At 49.8% G+C, this 21,850-nt stretch overlaps 2 protein-coding genes across 2 annotated transcripts; both read right to left on the reverse strand.

Moving 5' to 3' along the window:
• Positions 1 to 4,398: 4,398 nt before the first annotated feature.
• Positions 4,399 to 16,294, reverse strand: TMEM116 (transmembrane protein 116). Its single transcript, XM_058851266.1, is given in 12 exon segments — positions 4,399 to 4,946; positions 5,641 to 5,714; positions 5,798 to 5,942; positions 6,657 to 6,795; positions 6,878 to 6,961; positions 7,352 to 7,401; positions 7,844 to 7,948; positions 11,446 to 11,577; positions 15,196 to 15,259; positions 15,387 to 15,433; positions 15,924 to 16,011; positions 16,013 to 16,294. Coding segments are annotated over 12 exon segments (1,281 nt in total). The 5' UTR covers positions 16,165 to 16,294; the 3' UTR covers positions 4,399 to 4,745.
• A 570-nt stretch (positions 16,295 to 16,864) lies between these two features.
• On the reverse strand, positions 16,865 to 21,519 carry ERP29 (endoplasmic reticulum protein 29). The gene is made up of 3 exons (XM_058851268.1): positions 21,346 to 21,519; positions 19,856 to 19,994; positions 16,865 to 18,626 (listed from the first exon to the last, which is right to left on the reverse strand). The coding sequence occupies exons 1-3, from the start codon at positions 21,463 to 21,465 to the stop codon at positions 18,124 to 18,126; spliced, it is 762 nt and encodes a 253-aa protein (XP_058707251.1). The 5' UTR covers positions 21,466 to 21,519; the 3' UTR covers positions 16,865 to 18,123.
• Between the last annotated feature and the right edge of the window lie 331 nt (positions 21,520 to 21,850).

Here is a 21,850-nt window from a genome sequence, read left to right on the forward strand (position 1 = left end):
AATGCAAGCTCACAGCTCCCCTTGGCACCTAAATTCCAGGTCTTTAGGTAGAGAAAAATCAATTAAATATCCTTCAGTTTGGCTTGGTGCCTTGCCCAGGCACCTGAGGCCATGTGCTTGCTGAAATTTTCAGTTCTGAGCAGTGACTCTCTTTTTTTTGTTGTCTTCCCCATCTCCCTCAGATCTTCTTTAAGGCTTAACCTTCTCTCTTTCTTCCTCATCTTCCTCAGAGCTTTTTTAAGGCTGAATCAACCATTCAGCACAAAACTTTCCTTTTTTTCACCTTGTCCAACAGTAGAACAGAAGAATGTTCAACTTCTTATGCACAAGTTATTTTAATTTCCATGGTGGGATCTTCTATGGACCGAGACCAGCCTGGGGTTTGTTTGTTTGGGATCCACCCCGCTATTCCCATTCTTTCTTTCCTAGAAGATCCAAGGCTTGGGTTCTGACCTGTCCTCTTGTTTGGCAGAGCTGCTCCCAGGCAGGCTCCCAGTGCTCTGGGGAACCCCTGGGATTTGTCTCTGGAGCCCAAATGCCCGTCTCTGATGCCTTCGAGCTCCTTCTTGGGGGAGCCACAACTGCAGGGCTGCTCCTTGGCTGCCTCCCCAGGGCAGGTTCTTACTCTAGTCTGGAACATTGGCTCCAAAAGCTGCTTTTTTAAATCCTGATACAGCAAACCAATGGCAAGAATCTGTACATAGTTCTAGTTTTCTACCTTTTCTGCTTCTCTTTCTTTCGAGATCGGGCAGAGGCTTTTTATAGAGCTATTTTGGTACCAAATCCGTGCAGACATCGGGTGAGTTTGGTCTGCAGACTGAAGTGCCAACCCAGGGCCATCAGTGACCACTCCTGAACGTTGTTGTCTTTCACAGCTCATCCATTTTTGGGTGTACATTGACAAACCTGAGCCATCAGTCTCCCAATTCTCTCTTAAAAAAGTCCAGCCTTGTTCTTTTTTTTGTCTCTTTTTCTATACCAAAACTTCCTTGCAGCTTTAGCTGGATGGCAAAGCAGTGTCTGACTCTTTCTATACAATTTTCTAAACAGTGACTTGTTTTTTCTACATGAAGGAGATGCTTTGTTTCCCATTCTCTGTCAGCTTTCCTTAATCCTGTGGACAGTTTTCCAATGCCTGATGTATTGCAGGGTGAGAACAGTCCCTGCTCATCCATCCTCTGATGGGGGCAGGGAATGTTTGTGTGAGCTGGAATTGTACCTCTGACACTACCTGGAATATTAGTGCACTGACCTGTTGAAAACTGAAGAGAATTAACAAAAATTGAGAGTTTTTGTCATTTTTTTGGCTGTACCACCAAGCACTGTTACGTGTATTTCTGTCCTTGCTCTAATTCTAAGTCATGTCTTGAAATGGTTTCCTTTTGAACTTGAAATCCATATTTTTTTTCTGGGAAATCGAACCTTTCAAGTGTGGCAAATAGAGATGGAAACAGGGAAATCACCTTTGTTTGAATGGCAGAGCAAAAAATCCCCTCCAAAAGCACTTTGTGACTCTGTCCTCCCAGGAGGAAAATCCTCAGGCAGTTTTTTGGGAGTCAGAATTTGTTGGATGTGCAGTCAGGGGGGAAGGTGGGATCTGATGTGTGTTAGAGGATTCCTCCTTTTCTTCATCCCTTAAGTGCTGCTGATCCTGAGGTGGGAACATTTGTACAAATTTCCAAGGGATTTTACCACAAGGAGCTGCTTTTGATGGATTTGATCTACATTTTCTTGTCTGTGATAAATAAGAAGGGCCTGATCTGAAGCAGAGGGAGGAGGGACAGATTAGGAAAACAAAATTTGAAGACTTAAGGTCAAATGGTTTTGTTTCTTTGAGAAAGTTGATTTTTTTACTTCTGGAAAAATTCTGTTTTACATTTCAAAGTTCAATAACTTTAATGAATTCATTTACATATTTGAAAGTAGCATTTGACTTTCTCATTCCTGTGTTTAGTTTATTTTTCAGTTGCAGAAAGTGCAAGACACCTTGTCTTGATTCTCTGAGGTTTGACTTGGTAACAAATCTACTGATTCTTTATAGCAGACTGTGAATATTGTAAATATCTTGAGCTGGAAGTGTGGGATCAAAGAATAATTTCTTTGTATAAACACTAAAAATATGTGGGAAAGCTCTGGAGGTTGTTGGTTTTGGTTTTGTTTTTTTTTTTAGAATTTTATTTAAATAGTGAAGAAAAATCTCTGAAATCATTTGACCTTTTCAAAATTTTCTGTATAACTGGCTTCTCCTGTGACTTGATTATTTGAAGCTTTTCTATATGTATTAAAATTAGGGAGAACCTGTTTAATGAAAGAGATTTTGATTGGAAATAGCAACTGTCAAAGTTTTGCTGTCATTACTTCTAGATTTTTCTTTTGGAAACCCGAGTCTGTCCCCATGTTTAACTCCTGTGTGTTAAAATGTTCTCATTTCTCCTTCTCAGTGTTCCTTGTTAGTTCCTTTTGGATCAGTATTACATTGTAAATATTACCCATCCTGTATATAAATGATTTTACTAAACTCAAAAGTTCCTGGCTGCTTTTGTTTGGTCCCCAAATCCCTGTAGGAGAGGAGGAAGGAGCAGGAGGGAAGAGCAGCAGGATTCTCCTGCCACCCTGCTTTTCCCTGGAAGTGTCCAGGAGGCGTGGATGCAGCACTTGGGTGTGTGGTTGGTGGTGAACACAGTGGTGCTGGGTTAAGTTTTAGCTCTTAGAAGGCTTTTCCAGCCTTAGAGATTCCATTATTCCATTATTCTGCCCCCCCTCAGCCCCCCCATCCATGGGAATAAGCACTTGAATGAGGCTTTGAGATGAAAAGATGACTGACAGGAGAGGCTGGATAAATCCCTAGGAAATCCTGGGCTCTGCTTGGCAACATAACCCAAAATTGCCTTTTTTAGGCCCAGCTTTCCATCAGATGGCAGCAGCTCCTGCCCAGTGCTCCCAGTTAATCCCTGGGGGCAGTCAGGGAAGGGAGGGGTGACTGGAAACAGGAACCAGAGATGATGATCCTTGCAGGTGGTTGAAGTGGGAGCCCTGCTGGGACCGGGGGACACTGGGTGGTGAGAAATGGATCTGCCCCTGATAGCCCCGTGCTTTTCCAGGGAGCAGGCAGTGCTTCCCCTCACCCTTCAGGCCACAGGCTCGGGCTGGCACTTGGACCCCTCCTGCCTCTGGAAACAGGTTTGTTGTTCTCGAGCAGGGCTTGACTTGGTGACAGGAACCAGACACACCTTTGTCCCGGGAGCATTTCAGGACACAAGATGGAACAGGTGTGAAGGCTCCTTCTAAGAGAATTTCCCTCTGCTTGGTGCCTTTGAGGAGTTCAGAGTTGGGTGGAGAGTGACCCTCGGAGCATCCAGACTAGGAAAAGGACTGAGGGAACAAGTTCCTGGGAGCACTTCAAGCGGCCAAGCCAGCTGTGAGTGCCCATGGAATGGCTCTTTCCAGCAAGAAAACCCCTCAAACAAACACTGAGTGGGTGCTGAGCTGTCTGAGGGGCCCTGGGACTGTGCCAGCACCCACTGCCAGCTCTGATGGTCCATTAGTAATCCAAGCATTGTTTCCCTGGTAATCTTCTATCACTTAGGAAGCCTTAATCCCCTTTTAAACAAATTGCACTGGCTCTACAAATGGGGTCAGTCCCTGGAGGGTGCAGGAGGCTCTCAGGGATGAGACTGGGTGTGGCTCACACCCGGCCAGTGCCAGGGCACGGATCCCATCCTCCCCATGGAGTATTTGCCTTTAAAGTGGGGCTGGAAAAACACTGAGTCATCCATGTCCAAACTTTGGGACTAGAGGATGATTTGAGTGACCAGGTGGAAGGAAATGGCTGAAAACCTTGCTTTTATCCTGTAGAACAGCAAAATTGAGTTGTTTCACTCAGTCTCACTCTGTAGGAAAAAATAAGTCATTGACCAAACCTCCACAGCCCTTGTGTGACTTACCCAGAGTTTACACAGTTATGTTGTGTAAGTTAATTACACAAAGCTGGAGTATTTCCTCTTCTTGCTATGAGAAAAATTTGGGTTGGACCCAAAAAGTGAAGCTGTTGGAAAATAAAGAGTGTAAAGGTAAAGAGTTGTTTTCAACACAGCTTAAGATCTGGTTTATTTCCTATAAAATGGGGGGACCTCAGTAAATAATTAATGTGAACAGATGGAAATGCCAAGAGCGATTCAGACAAAATCCTGCTCACCTGGTTCATGGGAGATGCTCCACAGGGTCAAATTTGGGATTTTTGGGAGTATTGTGACTGAGCAGGAGTTGGCAGGAAGAAGGGAAGGGAAATGTGCAGAAATTCCAGGCAGGTTTTGTCCTTCTTTGCAATTCTTCACTCCCTGCAACTGGTTCTTAGGGTGGTGCAAATTCTCATGGTTAGAGTGAATTAAAAGGCAGAGATTGAAAAATACTCGTTTTGCTTTACTATTAATTTGTAAAGGCAACATCTTGGAGAAATAAAGCAAAGTAAAACATCTTCTTCCCAGCCTTCAATGAGCTGGACCAAGTCTCTGAGCCGTTACATGGGGTTTGCTGCATTTCTAGGGATATTTCCAGGAAGAGAAAGTCTGGACTAAAAATTTACCACGTTGAAAGAATCCATCAAATAAATAACTCTGTCCAGTGAGCGCCTGGCTCTGCCAGCCCCGCCGGGGCTCGGGCTGCGCTGCCCGAGGGACAGTTCCATCGCCGCTGTGGGTAACGAGGAGCTGGGAGGACTCTGCCTCTCCCCTTCAGGCAGGGCTGCATCAGAGCAGGGTGGAGGAGCAGCCCTCGCTGTCGGGCGGGCCGGCGCGGGCCGTGCTGGAGTAGAACTTTTTCTGGGAGCGCAGGAGCGGGGTCTGCGTGTCCACATCCCGGCGGGAGCCGCGCTTCAGGGCCAGGAACACGTGCTGGGTCCAGCCGTACACCAGGCAGTTCAGGAGCCCCTGGGAAGCTGCGGTGAGAGCCTGGGAGAGAGCACAGAACAATCAGGGATCCCAGCACTGCTCCCTGCTCCAGGCTTCCTGGAAAACATCCCCCTCCCAGCAGGATCTTAGCTTCCGTGTGATAAATTGTGCTGTTGTTTTAATAAGTGTTTGGTGAATATCTAATTAAATATAAATGCTATACAAATATAGAATATATTTTAAATATATTTATATCTTAAATATAATAACTATATAATTTAATAAATATAATAACTATATAATTTAATGAAGTGTCTAACTTCTGCCCCAGGCACAGGAAGGGGCTGGACAAGTGTTATTAAGGAATCACATTTGGAGTCTTAAGGACATAGGGAAAACTTAGAGACATGGGGGAAAGAAACAGTTTCTGGGGATCCTTTCTAGTCCTATTTGCTACAATTTCCACGACCACAGAATCACTGAGGTTGGAAAAGACCTTTGAGGTCGCCAAGTCCAAACATCCACTGTGTTCACCACTAAACTGTCGTGGTGCTGGGATTTCAGGTACTGAGACCTTTTCAAGCCTGTGAAAAACATAAAGCACCAAACCAAGATCCTTGCCAAGCAAAAAACACAAATCAGATTTGGGCTCACACAGCAGAGATCCTTGTCCAGCTGCATCCAGCAAGGATACAGGGCAGGAGACTCAAGGTGAGAAGGCAGGGCCCAGGAGGCTGCGGGGGCAGACATTTACCTGCAGGATCAGCAGAGCCATGTAGATTTTGCTGGTTGTTGAGGCAGTCAGTTTCAGCATTCCAAGGAGGACAGCTGTGGAAAGGGATGGATGAGAGGGTGAACCCCCACCTCTCTGGGGTTCCACAGGGGGATGCTGTGGGAGGAACTCTGCTCACCTGGGGTCCAGCAGCAGAGGAAGGCGACGGGGTAAAAAACCACCCGTTGTTCCACCATCTTAATCATGGCCCACTGCTGATCCCCCAGGAATCCCGTGGAGTTCACAAACCTTTTGTACAGACCTCGGGCCTGACTCAGGATAACCTAGAAAAGAAAAGGCAAATGTTACTGTACAGGCTGTGATCTGCTGAATTCATCCAGGATGGATCCCAGTCTATCCAACCTTTTCACACTGCACTGAAATCCTGCGGGAGGTGTTGCTTTGTTTGTGGCCTTTTCTATACTGAAGACTCGGAATTTATTTTGGAATCATTCAATTGTTTAGGCTGGAAAAGATCTCTAAGATCCTGGAGTCAAACCATTAATCACCTCTTGCTAACCCATGCAGGGGGTGATCTTTTCTGCCAAGCTCCAAGCCTTTGAAATTCTGCTAAATATTTCTGGGATGGGTTGGCTGAACACAATCCAGATGGATTTCTCTGGTGGCACAGTGATATTTTCCCTCCACTACCAGCCCTTCCAAAAGGGAAGCAGCACCTCACAGTTATTCCCCTGCCCTATTCACCAAGAGTACAGAGTGAGCAGATAAGGGAGAATGGATTGAAAACTGAGAGCAGGGTTAGATGGGATATTGGGAGGAAATCCTTCCCAGAGAAGCTGTGGTTGTCCCATCCTTGGAAGTGCCCAAGGCCAGGTTGGACAGGGCTTGGAGCAGCCTGGGATAGTGGAAGGAGTCCCTGCCCGTGCAGGGAGTGCCACTGGATGAGTTTAAGATGCCTTCCCACCCAAACCATTCCATGGCTCCATGTTTGCCTGGCCTCTGGTGCCGTCCAAGGGCTACACAAGGACCAGCCTTACCAGGATGGCCATGAAGCTGATGAGGAAGGAGATGAGGAAGACGCTGATGCCGTAGAAATGCATCACGCGGCAAACGGAGCCGCTCAGGCTCTGGGGCTCACTGGGGGGCTCGGCCACCTCCGTGTGCATCAGGAGACACCTGTGGGACACAGGGAAGAGCCTGAGCTCCTGCCCAAGCCCAGCAGCCCTGGGGCTGTGCCAGAGGAAGGGAGGAAGCTCACCCGTGCTTCTGGCTGAAGTTCTGGTAGCAATTACTGCTGTTGCCCAGGCAAAACACCGGCACCATGAGGAGGAAAGGGATCAGGCTGGGAGGAGAAAGGACAGCAAAGTCATGGCTTATTGCACTGCTCCACTTTGGCACTGCTTGGATTTTCTCCCATCACTACAGAGGACTTTAAAGTTGTTTTTATTGGCACTGCTCTGGAAAAGTATTTTATCAGCTTTACCAGCATTGGGGCTTTAATTTGTGAGGGCTAATCATTGGTAAAGGGAAACCTTCTGGAAAACCACATCCAGTTAATAAAGTTATCATTAACTTGGTTGAAAAAAAAACTCTTATTCTGCATTCATGAGGTCACTCTGCTGTTAATGATGAGCTTTACAGCTTTTTTAGTAAAACTTGCCTCAAAACAAGTAGGAAGCACAGTGCAGTTTACCAAATCCACATCCTCCTGCCAGGGAGAATGAAATCTTACCTTGACAAGATTGTTGCTATTCTGCCAACACAACTTGCATAATCTACAACCTGCAAAATCCAAAAAATCTCAAATTATTTCTGTACAGCCTCTGGTTCACAGGAAGCAGCTTCCAGGGAGCATTTCAGCAGCTGAGGGGGATCTGCCCAGCCTGAACTTCCAGGTGGAATACCTGGGATACAAAGTCTGCTGTGCAGAGCAAATGTCTGTGCAAACTGTGTAGGGCAGTGGGGCTGGTGGGTTTGTTGGGAAGAGCTGCATATGGAATGTGCCATCTTGCAGGAATATCTGAGTATTCCCCAGCCTGGTCATGGCTGTGGTGGTGCCTCCCTGTTTAGGTTCGGGGAAGGAATTAACTGCAAGGAGAGATTTTGGTCACAGGGTGTGTGGAGTATTTGCTCAGACTGCAATGCAGGGAGGGTTTTCCTGAGTGTTGTGTCCTTGTCCCTGGGTTCCCAGCCTTTACACCAATCCCACATCAGTCCCACTCACCTGGGGGGACACCCTGAAGAGGTTCTGGTTGTATTTCACCTTGAGGTCCATGTACAGGTGCCAGGTGTAGTTGACAGTGTAGAAAAAAGAGGCCACGTAGAATATCTGAGAAATAAAGCCAGCATTTCACTCCTGGAATAACAATTACTATAACATGTTTAGCTCCTCACAAATCCCGTGGAACAGAGGCAGGATGCTGAACACCTGCCAAAGGTGAGGATCAGAGCACAGGGGCTGTGCTCACATCCAGCTGGGAAGAACCAAGTTGGAGAGAGATTCCCACTTCAAACCACAAAAACAGCTTCACTTTGGCCTCAGACAGGAGAACTAGTGACAGCAGGACTGTCTTAGAAATAAAAATCTTTGTAATCTGGCTCATTTTTTTGGCTCACAGCCTGGCAATGAGGGTTTCAGAGGCACTTGGACTCTCAGTGCTACATCCATTAGGAAGCATAGCACAGATGTGCCATTTAGATATGCTTCTTGCATAATGAGCTCACTACCCAGAGAATTCACGGAAACAGAAAACAATTGGATATTCCAAGAGGAATGTGAGGACAGATATTCTCTGCTCTCAGCCCCAGTTAACATCCCAAAAACCCTTTTCTTCCTCTGTGGCAAAAAGGAGAAAAGATAAAGCATGCTGAGTGTATCCTTTAATTCCAGCTTGAGATGAGTCCAATTCTCTAAAACTTCCTATAAACCCCCTCAAATCTCGATCAAATTTGTTTCCAAATTCATGCTTGCTCCAGGCTGCCTACATGCCACATGTACATGCATGTGCTGTATTTGTCACAGGAAACACAAACTTCAGTGGCAAAGGCAAAGAGGAAGGGCTGGACAAGGGAATTTATTTTTTTTTTTTCTGTGGCTTTGCTATCCTTTGCCAAAAATATAAGGAGCACAGGTTTGTCACCCTGGTATCATCCATGGCTGGGGAAAGTGGTCACTGAACAAACCTGGCCTCCTTCACTGAGGCTGTGAATGCTCTTGGCTGGCTCAAGAGGCTGAGTCCAAGGGCTGCCACAGGAACATTGCAGTGACTTTCCATCTCATTAAATGAGTTTTAATGAGGGGTTGTTGCCCTTTCCCAACTACTTGCAGAGAAGGCCAGAACAGCCCACAAGGATCATTCACTTGCACTTCAGGACTCCTGGGAGAGGCTCATGAAATGTCAGCACTGCCTCCTGGAACAGAGACCCAAATACCACTTGTGAAGGTTCCAGCAGGAAGGGAAGGGAATTCTGCTCTCCCAAGCCCCGGCTTTGGGGCTGAGGACAGTCCTGCAGCACTGCCCATGAGGAGATAAAGCAGAGACACAAGAATCCCTCATTATCCCCCTTGTGTGGCTCCCATTGTGCTGCCCAGCATGAGCAGAGCCTGCCAGGACATTATTAGGCCACTGGAACTCAACTGGAAGAACGTGGGGGAGTTGTGCAATTATAACCACAATATCTATTCTGGACTTCATTATTGCAATGCAGGAGGAGGAGAGAATGTGGGACAGCAAAGGGAGCAGTATTTACATTCATATCAATCAAAGCTCTGGGGCTGAAAGAGGGAAAATCCAGGAGACAAAGCAATCTCCTCCGTTATGATACAGTTTGGAAGCTGGGCAGCTCCATCCACTGCAACATCAGCCTGTGGTGACAAATAATGGCAAACAGCCTGAATAAGCAAAATATTGCCCTGCTTCTAAGGCAGTGCCTTGAGAAATCACAGGAACTCCAGTGTGAGCCTCTCCAAGGGCTGCTGGGCTGTCCCTGTCTGTCCTCACCTCGGCACATCCGATACCTTCTGGGTTTTGGTGCGCAAAGAAGCCCCAGATGTTTGTGAGACACCCAGAAGCCCAGTGAGACATTTATTTACTCATTCCTTCAGCTTCCAGATCCCTCCTGCCCTGCAGAATCTGCTGGTTCAACCTGTTACCAGCTCCTTTTTACGCACAAGGTGTTCCCACTTGTCAAGGGCACTGCAGGGTGTTGGGTGAGGAGGTCCTGCTCTGTCACGTGCCCTGGGGGAAAGGTTGCTATGGCAAGGGCTCAGTTTGTTTTAATTTCTCCCAGAGCAAACAGCAGCGACAGCTCTTGCCAGGCACAATCCGGCTCTGCCACCCAGGCAGTCCCTGTGCTGTGGGGACTGGTGGTGGCACACAGGAGGAGGAGCCAGGGGACACTGGCTGAGGACAGTCTGAACAGCCCACCACAAGACCTGTCCTGGAAGGACTGGCCCAAGGCCAGCTCTGCCCACCCAGCATGAACACAAGGCTCCCACCTTGTCCCATCTTGTGCTGGTGTCCCTGAGAAGCACAGCCACAGGCTGGAAAAGTGAGGGCAGAAAAGAGCCAGAAGTGCAAGGGAGCTGAGAAATTATGGGCATATTTTCCATAGCCAACCTCTTTCTCCTCTGGCAGTGCAAATTGCCTTCTCCAAGCCATAAAAAGATCACACCAGCTTAAAGAACTGTCCCCCAGGCAAGGGAAACAGCTCAGAACAGCCTCGGTCCTGCTTGCTCCTTCCAGCTCTGAAAGCCTCCCCCAAGCTCTCCTCTTTTTTCCACTTACCATCACCTTGAAAACATCTTTGATGTCATTCTGCATAATTCCCAAGTGGCCAAGTTACCCAAACCTCACTGTTTCTCTCAACATGAACATATTGTGGAGCCAGTTGAGCTGGAGAGACCAGAGATGAGCCTGGAGTGGAAGAGCTGCTCTCACCATCCTCAGTAACACATCTGTACCCCTAAAAACAGCTGCTGAAACAACCCTGGGCTGCAGGAGCCCATCTCCAGACACACAGAGATCCTTTCCAGCTTTGGATGCTGCTGTTCCACGAGGACATTCAGTTCCCAGTTGTGGGTACCACCACACTCTCAGGGAGCTGCCTGAGCCCATACATCAAGGCTTCCAAAAGCCCCTTGCTCTTCCCAGCCATGCCCTTTAAAATGAAATAATTAATTCCAGATATCATCATTTATGAGCCTTCTCCTTGGCCCAAGCTCAGCTGGACCCTGCAGAGAATTTTAAGAGCTGAGATTTCCAAATGCTGGTGTCGAAATGGGAACTGGGTGAGGCAACAGCAAACTGGCAGGGAAACAGGGCTCACCCACCCTACTCCAACTGGTCCCCAGCACAGGGAATCAGCTGGAAAGCAGCTGAATCAATGGGGCACAGGCTGAGCTTGTGCTGATGGAGGATCCTTAGGACGAGCAAGAATTCAGATGCTCATGTGAGTAATTTAAATCTGAGCTCAAGCAGGACACAGAATGTGTCTGTTCCTGCCCAGGCTGGAGGAAGCACAAAGAGGAATAGAAAAGCTGCCATGTGAGAGCACAGAGATCCATGGGCATGGATCCAACAGGAAAGAGATCGAGTCCCACTGCTTGTTTCTCACAAGCAACCACAAAATCCCACCTTTTCGTTTCCTGTCACACACTGGAGGATCCTAAACCCCAGCGTCATTATCTCCCTTTTCCACACAAAGCCAAGAGATCTGCTAAAGCCTGTCCAGAAACAGCCCCCACAGCCACACTCTGATCACCAGCGAGGTTAATTATGACAAATTACATAGTTAATTATGAAATGTGGTGCCAAGGCCACTCACCTGTCCCGTGGCCTGCAGGTTGTAGCAGATGAGGTCTTGCTGGGAGGTGGGTGAGCTGTAGAGCAGGGCCCCAGCCAGCCAGCACATGCCCAGGAACAGATCCGAGAGGCTCAGGTAGAAAAGCGGACGCACCTGGAAAAGGGAAAAGGCTCAGCAGGTGTGAGTGGAATCACAGCCCTCCCACACCCCACCCCCAGCTGCAGTTCTACCCCGTTATCAGACATAAAGATATTTAATACAGCCTTCCAAAGGGTTTTCTGCAGGTGAGGAAAGCTTTCCAGTAGATAAATGTCTCACTGCAAAGTTATTTTGAAAGCCTTAATTGAGGGGAAGTGGGGCATAAGTGGCACTTTGTGGAGGGATGATTTTACCCTCAGGGAAACACTGTGACAATGTTTCTGAGACCAGTCAGTTCATCTGCAGCAAACCCTGACAGCTTCAATAAAAAGTCTCCTCTACTTTCACAGCCAAGTGAGCTCAAAGAAAAGTTACCAGATGAAAACATTTCAACCTTTACTCCTGAATATCATCCTTGTTTTCAGTCCTTTAAAATTACTACACCAATTACAGCAGAAAGATGAACAGTGCTCAGACATCAATACCAGGTTATTTGGTGTTATCTGAACGCTGTCAGCCCCCAGCTCTTCTGGTGAGTCAGCTCTCCTTGCAGGGAAATTCCACATGGATTTGTGCTCTCAGGAGCTGTTCAAATGCACATTCCCTACTCCAACCACCACTTCTGCCACAGGATCCAAGAGCAGCATCAAAACTTACAGAAAATATCCCAAACATCCATCATGTTACAATTTTGCAGAATAGGACAGGTTGGCAGGGAGGAGAGACATGTTTTAAATAAACTCATATAGAAATCAAACTCCTGGTAAACACAAACCCTTCCTCAGGTCTGGAATGACTTGAAACAAACATTTTTCTGTGTGTTCCATGCTATTTCAGCTGATGTAAGATTGGGTTTATTTTAAAAGCCAGATTAATTTCCACTGAGAGCCATTAGTCTCTGCTGCATCTTGCTGGAAATGAATCATGTCTCCTTTAACAGCAGTTTCCAGCCCATTTCCAGTTTGCACACACTAGCCAGGACTGTAAACACTGCAGGAAAACATTTGTGGACAATTCTGGCCAACATTTTCCTTGTTAGTGGGAGAGCAGAGACTCTGGAAAAGCAGCCTAATTACCTACATTCTTAATTGAAGCCTTTAGTACCGCATTTTCAGCATCCAAGAAAGAAAATTGTGGTGTTTGTTTTTCTTCCCCTACAGAAAATTACAATGCTAAACACAGCACGGAAATGCTTCAGGAGGCTTTGATTTTGTATTTCTTTTCATGGAGTTGAGCTTTTTGAGAGAAATGAAGCTATCTGGAATTAATTATTTCCTTTTTGAGATTTGCCTCAATATTCTCCTGGAAGTAAATGTACGTCACCCATCACATTGTGTTATACTTGTTCCCATGTTCAATGAGAGAGAGCTGACTAAGAATTAAAGTAGATCTGATTGAGCCAGATTTGTCCTTAGGGCATGAAGGACCACAAGGCACAAAGATCTGGAGTTAATTTTAATTTGATTCCATCTGTAAATGCCTTATTTTAACCAGGCTTTTCCTTGCTGGTGCAGAAATGAAGCCCTGGCACAACAGGCTGGGGGCACTGTCCAGTTTGTGATCAAGGCAGGTTAAACCAAACAACTCTAAAATAAGCAAAGAGGCCACTTCTGCAATCAAACAGGTGACCTCTTTCTCCAGCACAAGTGCCCTTGGAGCAAGGCGCTGCTGGTGGGTCCAGGAGCTGTTCTGGCAGAGACCTGAATTACGAAGTAGGTGACATACGGGCAAGTGTGGTTTGCAAAAGGGGAAAGAAAATAACCACTGGTATTTATAAAATAGAGGAAGGGACTGCAAAGATGTAATGATTTACATCCTGGCAGCTCCAGCTGCAGCACACACAGGGATTTGGCTTTGTGGCCATGGCCCAGGCACATGCTGAGCTGAAGGTTCTTCCTCAAACCTGTTAAGCTGGGGGCTCTTCCTTGCTTGCCATCATCTCTTCTGAATGATTTACCTCTTGCTGGAGGGTTTTACTGACCCAGTAGAGACAGAAAACAAGCTTCAAGAATAAAGTATTTGATTTCTGAGGTTGAGGGGCAGGAAGGGAAGTGTTTAAGATCCTTCTTCTCCCAGCCTCCAGAGATGTTTATTTTTAAATGTTTTGCTGTGGGTCCTCATGACTCAGGGAATAAGCTGTTTGTGGCAAGCTTTGATATGGATCTCTTCCAGCCCCTTTGTTTACAAACTTCCACTTCAGACCCGAGACATGAGGACAAGACGATGGGGAAGTTAATGGAGATTTTGTCACTTTTGAAACCCAGCACCAAACCTTCCCTGACAGCAGAAGAGCCTGGAAGGCTGATGGAAACCAGTCCCTCCAGCTGGCATCCAGCCCTCCTATACAGATTTGCAGAAATAATCTGAGCAGAAACATCTGGACCCTCTGGAGCAGGATGGGCCCACAGTTGACCTGGAGCCGTGTGTGGCTCACAAGCAGTTCCCAAGCCACCGCCCCATCACATGACGGAGAGCAGAAGGGCTCCTGAGTAAGCCAGCCACTGAAGCCAGTGGGATGAGGCTGCTGAGTCACACCAGGACACTGCCAACGCCAGCTCCACATCATTCCAGAGGGGAGGACCCCAGGAAGGAATCCCATCTGGAGCTTTCCAGGTGCAGGTGTGGTAGCAGGAGGATTTGATGTGCACCTTGAGCAGCACAAGCTCAAGCAGGTTTTCCATCCCAGCATTAAAGTGAAGTCCCAGCCTTCGTTTTTCCCTGGGAATGCATGGAGATCTCCACAGTTTATTCTGGATGTGCTTGGCAGAGCTTTTCCAGGAGGTTGGCTGGGAGCAAGGTCCTGCCTGTTGTAAGTGGGACAGATTTGCTCTGCAAACATGGACTCATGTTCTCCTTCCCACCGTGTCACCCAACAATGTGTCAGTTGCCTGCATTTCTTGCTTCTCCAGGGAGAGCTCCATGAATTCCCTGGAAGTTCCATTCTCTGGACTGCAGATCAAACCCACCAAAGGACATGAAGACAAAGGAAGGACAAATACAGCTGTTGCCAGCTCCATTGACTTTCTGTGTGGTCCACAGGCCAGGCTGAGCCCTCAGAACCTGGACAGCAAATCCCAGCTTCACAGGGATCAGCTTGGTCCACTGTCCCCAGGAAGTCCTGGACACACAGAAGGACTGTGTGTGGACATCCAAACCTGGCAGGATGGGATGGAGGGCTGTGGGGTCAGTTTTAGTAGCACACCTGCCCAGAGAAACTCCTCAGAGACAGTCAGAGACCAACACCTGTAAAAGCATTTTTGCAGAGGCAGCTCCAATTTGCACTTCAGCAACTTTGTGCACAACTCCTCAGGTCCCCAGGAGTTTGGCCCCACTGAGGAGGGCACGCTAAGAAATCCCCGCTCCCAGGAACAAACTGGAGGACTTTCCTGGAGCAGAAGAAAGCACGGGATTAAGGAACCTGCTTCTCCCTGCAGAAGCACACGTTCAAGGTCAGTCCTTTCACCTCCTACCAAGAAAAAGAGCCCAATTCTTAGCAAGCTCTTTGCCTCCCAGCTACTAAATGAGGTTTAACCACATGACCCTGAGACCTGCAGCTGCTCCTAGGACAGGGTCTGTCCTACAGGTGTGACCCACACCACGGCTTAGGGAGGGAGAAGGAAGCTCAGGCCTTACCTCGGGGGACCGCACTGCGTTTTGGAAGACGGCATAGGCAATAATTGAGCTGGAACCTACAACGCTGAGAAAAGAAAGCACAGGTTGGAACAGGAGCGCGTCTGCCTCGCTGGGAGACGCGAGTTCTCTTTTTTTGCTTTTCTGGGTAAAATCTTCTTCGCGACAGTAACTCCATGGGCAGCATGTCGTACCTGAGCATGGCCATGGTGAACTGGATCCACTGGAGCGCAGAGTAGACCTGGGGGGAAGGACGGGAGGGAGCTCAGGTGACACGGCCCCAGGCGCGGCAGGAGCGCCCGGGGACCGCGGGGTCCCGGGAGGAGCAGGCAGCGCGGACCGGGGACAGGGAGCCCAGAAAGGAGCGACAAGGACCGGGGATCGGGATAGGAGCGGGCAGCGGGGACCTAGGAAGGTGGACTGGCGGGTCCCGGAGAGGAGAGGGCAGCACGGACCGGGGACAGGGACCAGGGACCGCGGGGTCCCGGAGAGGAGCGAGCAGCATGGACCGGGGACTGGGGACAGCGAGGTCCCGAAGAGGAATGAGCAGCACGGAACGGCGACAGGACCGGGAGAGGATCCTGCAGCTCTGCCGGTGCCGCCGGGCACGGAGCGGGGCGCAGGGCTGGGGAAGGACCGTGAGGGGATGGAGAAGAGACGCGCACAGCGAGGTTCCGGGGAGGGGGCAGCCGCTGTCCCTAAGGGTCCCGGTGCCAGCGGGGCTCGCTCACCTCCTGCCAGCCCCCATCCAGCCGGTCCGCCTCCGCCGGCACGGCCATGGGTACCGCCGCCGCTGCCGCACCGCTCCGGGGCTGCGGGCACCGCCCGCGCTCCGCCCCGGGGCCGCACCGCGCCCGGCTCCCGCCGGCGGGGCTGGCTGCGGGGAGCGCCCGGCCGCAGAGAGGGGCTGAGGGGGAAGGAGCCCTGGGCAAACAGGGGGACTGGCGTCCCGGGGACCGGTGTTCCGCGCATCCCTCCGGGGGCAGAACCGGCCCAGCCCCGATGGGCGGCCTCGCCTCGGTCGCCGCCGCCCCGGGCTCCCCTCACGGAACCGCCCTGAGGCGACCCGACCCCGCGGAGCCTCGGCCCCGCCCCTTCGAGACGTCACCAGCGCCCGGGGGCGGGAAGGCGCCCCCAGGAGCGCGTGGGAGCTGCTCCCCTCAGGGAGCCCAGGCACGGCTCCTTCGGCGTCCCGGGGGCTGCTCCCCTCAGAGAGCCCGGGCACGGCTCCTTCGGCGTCCCGGGGGCTGCTCCCCTCAGGGAGCCCGGGCACGGCTCCTTCGCAGTGCCGGGGGCTGCTCCCTTCACAGATCCAGGGCACAGTCCCCTCAAGCGCTGATCCCATCAGGGGCTGCTCCCTTCAGAGTCGCGGTGAATAGTTCCCTCAGTGCTTTGAGAATGGCCTCCCTCAGCACCCCGAGAGACGATTCCCTCAGGGTCTCCGAGGCTGGGCCAGGCGGGACATATCTCCACACAGCCCTCCCAAGGAGCGCCCACCCTGCCAGGGTCCTTCCTCTGCTGCTCCTGAGGGGAGAGAGCGCTGGGCCGAGGGACACCCTCCACTTCCCTCCCCTCGCTTCCAGCTGGCATCATCTGGCTGAGTAGTCACGGCCTCCCCTCTGCTCACGGAATCTGCAGTAGTTTCTCTATGAAGTGGTTTAAGAAGCAGCTCTGAAGTGGATTTTTTTTTTTTTTTTATTATAGCATTATTAATACATTTTATCTCGCAGCAACATCTGCTCCTTGTACCCACCCCAAGATTCAAAAGGCAGCAAAACTCCCACAGGAATCAGTTTTGTTTAAAGCATACTTTTAAGGTAAATCTCACAGGTGTTTTTCCTTTCAACTGTATAACCTTGACCAGGGCTTCAGGATCTTCCAGAGGCATCTGAATTCCAGAGTGTGAACTGCACAGTTTTGAGTACTGACCTGATCCTTGGGCCAGGCGTCTCCTTTTCAGTAACACAGATGAGGCTTCGAAGGACACAAATACTTCTGCTTCCTCTTACAAGACCTCATTTTCAAATATTTAGAACTACTAAGCACTGATGAGGCTTTAGTTTGACAGTGTCAATTGCTTCTGGAGGCTAGAAAAACATTTTGCTCATAAAGCCTGGACAAGTAAAACACCTCTTCAGGTATAAGAAAACTCATCCACATTTACCTCTGAAAACCTGATTTTTTGCACAAACTGGTGAGACTGAGTGTAATAGCACCTCAAGGAGACTCTGCCCTTGCTCAGAACTCACTTCACCCACTATGTCAGGGTATCAAAAGGATTTTGGGAGAATATTTAATGAAACGGCTGCTCTGGACAGAAAATGAGAGGCAAGCTGTGAACTGTCTTCACTGCCAGCACTTGGCTGACACCCAAACCAAACAGGGACAGAAGCCACGGAAGGAGAAGGCAGAAAAAGGAAGCTCTGAGTCGTTTAGTCAACAACAGGTAAGAACAAGACTTAGAGCCCAAGTGGGACAACACAAGGTTTGTGAGGGGTAGATTAACAAGCACAAAACCCAAGGATATTATGGACATGGAAGGGTGGGGGTGTAGAGGGCACCCAATCTGTACCTTTTCCAGCATGTAAGATGGAATGAGAGACTGAATTTTGTTATTTGTTAGCCAGGGAACAACTGTAAAAACCACCAGGGATGAGCTTTCAGCCAATCTAGCGCTTTTGTTGTTGTTGTCTGCTTTAACACTGTTATTGGATAGTATTACACATTACTGGTGTCTTGCTCTTAGGTGATTTTTCCAACATTTAAAATACTGTTTTTTTAAGGAATGTCTTCCTCGTGATCTTCTAAACTGAGAATCCCAGAAGGAAATCTGCTGCCCTCTTGAAGTCAGCGGGAAGTTTGCTTGCATTAAGGAGAACTGGTTAGGACTCTTGACAATGTTTCACAGCTTGTAGAGAGTTCTCCAACACATTAGAGCTCATCTTTTTCACTATTCTTCTTCAGGAAAGAAGCGAGGATGTTGAGGCTTTTCTGGAGTTCTTCCTTCTTTCCATCACTCATCTTATTCTTCTCAATCAGCTTTGTGATTCGGACAACTTCATTAGCAGCAAACTCCTCCCCCTGCTCCAGGATCTTGCTCATAATTTTCAAGTATTGCTCTGCTGATTTCTTCTCGGTTTCTTTTGCTTTTCCTAAATTCTCCTGCCCCTTTTTCAGGAGGGCCTGGCGAGCAGATTTCTCTGTGGTGCTCACAAATTTGCTGGCCAGCACATCATATTCCTTCAGGCAGCCTGGCATCCCCAGGTAGATGCCATTACTCTTCAGCCAGCGCTGAATGGCCCCAGCCTTGATTTCACCACTATAAAGTAAGGGATTGTTAAAGTCACCATCCTGGAACAAGTGAAAAACAGGGAACTTTTCCTTGTCCAGCTTGTACTTCTCTCCCAGCTCAGTGTTCAGTTTATCACCGTAATCTGTCAAGGGACAATGAAACACAGAAAAGCACAGTCAATCAAAAATTAAATTGGGATTCCCTCCCACAAAAATATTTGTAGCCAGGGCTTCAATATGTCCTAATAACATGTCTGCCAGGAAATCACAGAGCCATGGAAAGATCCTGAAGGGACCCACAAGGATCAACAAGCTCAACTTCCAGCCCTGCTCAGGACACCCCAAAATCTCACCCTGTGCCTGAGAGCATTGCCCAAATACTCCCTGAGCTCTGGCAGCCCTGGGGCCGTGACTGTTCTCTGGGGAGCCTGTTCCAAGGAAATGCCACATACTGAAATAAAAACACCTCATAAAATTATTTGTGCAAGGCAAACATTCAGTGGGTTTTCCAAAGAAAAAGACTGTAATGGTGTTTTGCTGTGACTGTGAGAGTTTAAGACACTGGCAAGACCTTTCATATAAACCCCAACCTCTTTATGGAAAATCAATACCCTTTTTCCTCTTATTTTCCTCTATCTGTTGATTTTATCTGAATTTACAGTGAGGTAAGAGTTTTTCCTGTCTGTGTGCAGACAATGATTTGGTTCTGACAGCATGCCAAGCTACAAGACATTTACTCATCTTACATAAATTATATTTATTCTCGAGGACAGAAAACAAAGACTTTTCAATTACACTAATTAGAGTATTTTAAACATATGTTTAGAAATACCAGAGTGGGTAAAACTTCACAGTTTGATAATTAAGCCTAAATTCAACCTACAAAGCCAGAGCACCTGAGGTGACAGTGATCTATTCTTCACTCTTTTTATCTTAAATCCAGTCACAATCACATTGAATTGGAGCAGCCACAGTGCAACAACCCCTTGCTGTGCTGCCCCAGGGTTTGCTGCATGGAATGAATCACATAAAATATTCTTTGTCTGATCAGGATTGTGGCTAAAGAGTGATTCTTGTAAGGTCTGTTCCCTGCTCGTGGGACAAAAAGGTTTCTCTCAGCAAAGAAGGGGGAAAAAAAAAGGCAAGAATTGCTGGGGATGAGGAGGTGGCAGCAGTTCAGCAGCGTGGGCTGACTCCTCATTACCCAGCCCAGATGGATAAGCAGCTCTCCCACGCACAGCCAGGCTCAGTCAGGGCAGGAGCTCCACTCTCACATCCATCCCTCCTCCCCAGAACTGCCTCAGGGCCTGCAGAAATCACACTGAAGGTTATCCCCTCCTCACCAGCCCACGGGTACTCAAGAGTTCCTCACCTGATATTCCCACTTCAGCCACCAGCAGATCCTCACTGGAGCCTGAGCTCTCCGCCAGCTTTTTAAACTCATCTTGTTTCTCACCGTAGGGATATTGTGTGTCAAACTTCACAAGGACAAACTTATGCTTTGGAATAACCTAAAACGAGAAGAAAAAGGGGAAAAGGAAAGACAAAACTTAATCATTGCAGGTCTGAGCAATCTACAGGTGACCAAAAGTTGATTTTGTTTGTCCTTTTTTTTCCTGTGCAATGGGGAGATGCAGAGGAGAATGGAAATTTCATATAATTATGGCCCTTCAGAAATGACTCACTGTCGTGTGGAGGAAAGACTGAGCTTTGGGTGTTTGTACTCCTGCACCAGATGATGAAGATAGAATGTGGTAGGTTTGGGGGATCTGATAATGCCTCTAATTATAAGATTTGCTTATTGTAAATCTGACTGGAAGATCAGCTAAAACATTTTCCAGTGGGATATGAAGAGGAGAGAGGCTAAATGTACTGTCATTCCCAAGTGTCCCAGCATGAGAGCAGCACTCTTGGTTAGGAGAAGAGGCACAGGGAGGCAGTGGAGATGCTGGAGGTGGTGTACTGGTTCAGGAAATGGAGAATTCACACTTTAATTGATTCCTCTTCACCTCAACCTTGCTCTGCACAAATTATGTCTTTTCTAATTAGCTTGACGATGGACTCTGTCACCCCTTGAGGAATCTTCCCCTCCCGGCAGCAGAAGACCTTGCAAAATCTTTTTGCTCTAGCGAACAGGTTGAGGTTGCAGCACAGCTCCCCACCTACACATCTCCCTGCCAGCCCTGCTCAGGCACTGCACATCTGTGGCTGCGGGCTCCGTCCTGGGCCTGCCGAGCACTCAGTGTCCCGGTGGGAAGGTGCCTTCCTTGCAAAGTGATTTAGTGAAGGGGAAAAAACACGGTGAAAATTTAAAAAAAGCCTGTTGCTGTTTGATGAACAAGTCAGCGCACGCTCACGGCCCCGACTCCATCCCTGCACGGTCCTGCCCTCCCTGACCGGCATAGACAGAGCAGCCCGGCCCCGAGCGGCCCTGTGCTCACTGTGCGAAGCTTGGGTAGCCGGGCGGGCGCTGGCCGAGGAGCCGCGGCCGCGGCCGGACCTCCCCGCGCCGGTACCGCCGGTACCGCCGGGCTGGAGCGAGCCGGGCCGGACCCCGCGGCTCGGCTCCACTTGGACCGCGCCGATTGGCTGCCGGCCGCGGCCGCCGCGCTCCCATTGGCTACCGGCCGCGGCCGCCGCGATCCCATTGGCTGCGGCGCGGCCGCTCCGCCGGCACCGAGAGCTCCCCGCGCCGGTGGCGGCGGCACCGGCCCCGCGCCCGCGGCCCCGCCGCGCCCCCCGCGATCCTCCCGCACCCCGGCTCCCGGCGCTGCCGCCGGCCTCGGGGCACACGGCCCGGAGCAGCCCCACGCCCGACCCCCGAGCGCTGTGGCAGACCCGCCAGCGCCCGCCGCGCCGTACCTTGTAGAAGGTGATGGTGTCGAGCGGCACGGAGCCCTTGGTGTGCAGCGTGCTGCCGCCGGGCAGCACCAGGCCGAGCAGGCAGAGCAGCACCGAGCCGGCGGCAGCCGCCGCAGCCATGGCGGAGCGCGGAGGGAGCGGAGCTGCGGGGCCACGTGACGGCGCGACGGCCGCTGCCGGGGGCTCGCCTCGCCCCGCCCCGCCCCGCCGCCCGGGGCCACCGGCGGAGCGGCGGCGCTCGGGGGCGGGCGGGGGCTCCCACGGCGTGCGGGGAACGAGCGGAGCGCAAAGCTCCGAGCCCCCCGGGACAGCGCGCTGCTGGTGCCGGTGAAATGAGGATAAGAGAGCGGCTTCCAGCAGCAATGCCAGAGCAGCTGAAGGCAGAGAAAGGGCAGGAGGCAGGAGCGGGCCGTGCGGGGGGAAAAGCCGTGGGGTGAACGTTTCAATCCAGGTGGGCACTGCCACAGCCCTCGCAAGCAGAGGTTTTTGTGCTGCCAGGGGAGAT

Source organism: Poecile atricapillus, chromosome 16 (genome assembly GCF_030490865.1).
Source record: "Poecile atricapillus isolate bPoeAtr1 chromosome 16, bPoeAtr1.hap1, whole genome shotgun sequence".
NCBI lineage: Eukaryota > Metazoa > Chordata > Aves > Passeriformes > Paridae > Poecile > Poecile atricapillus.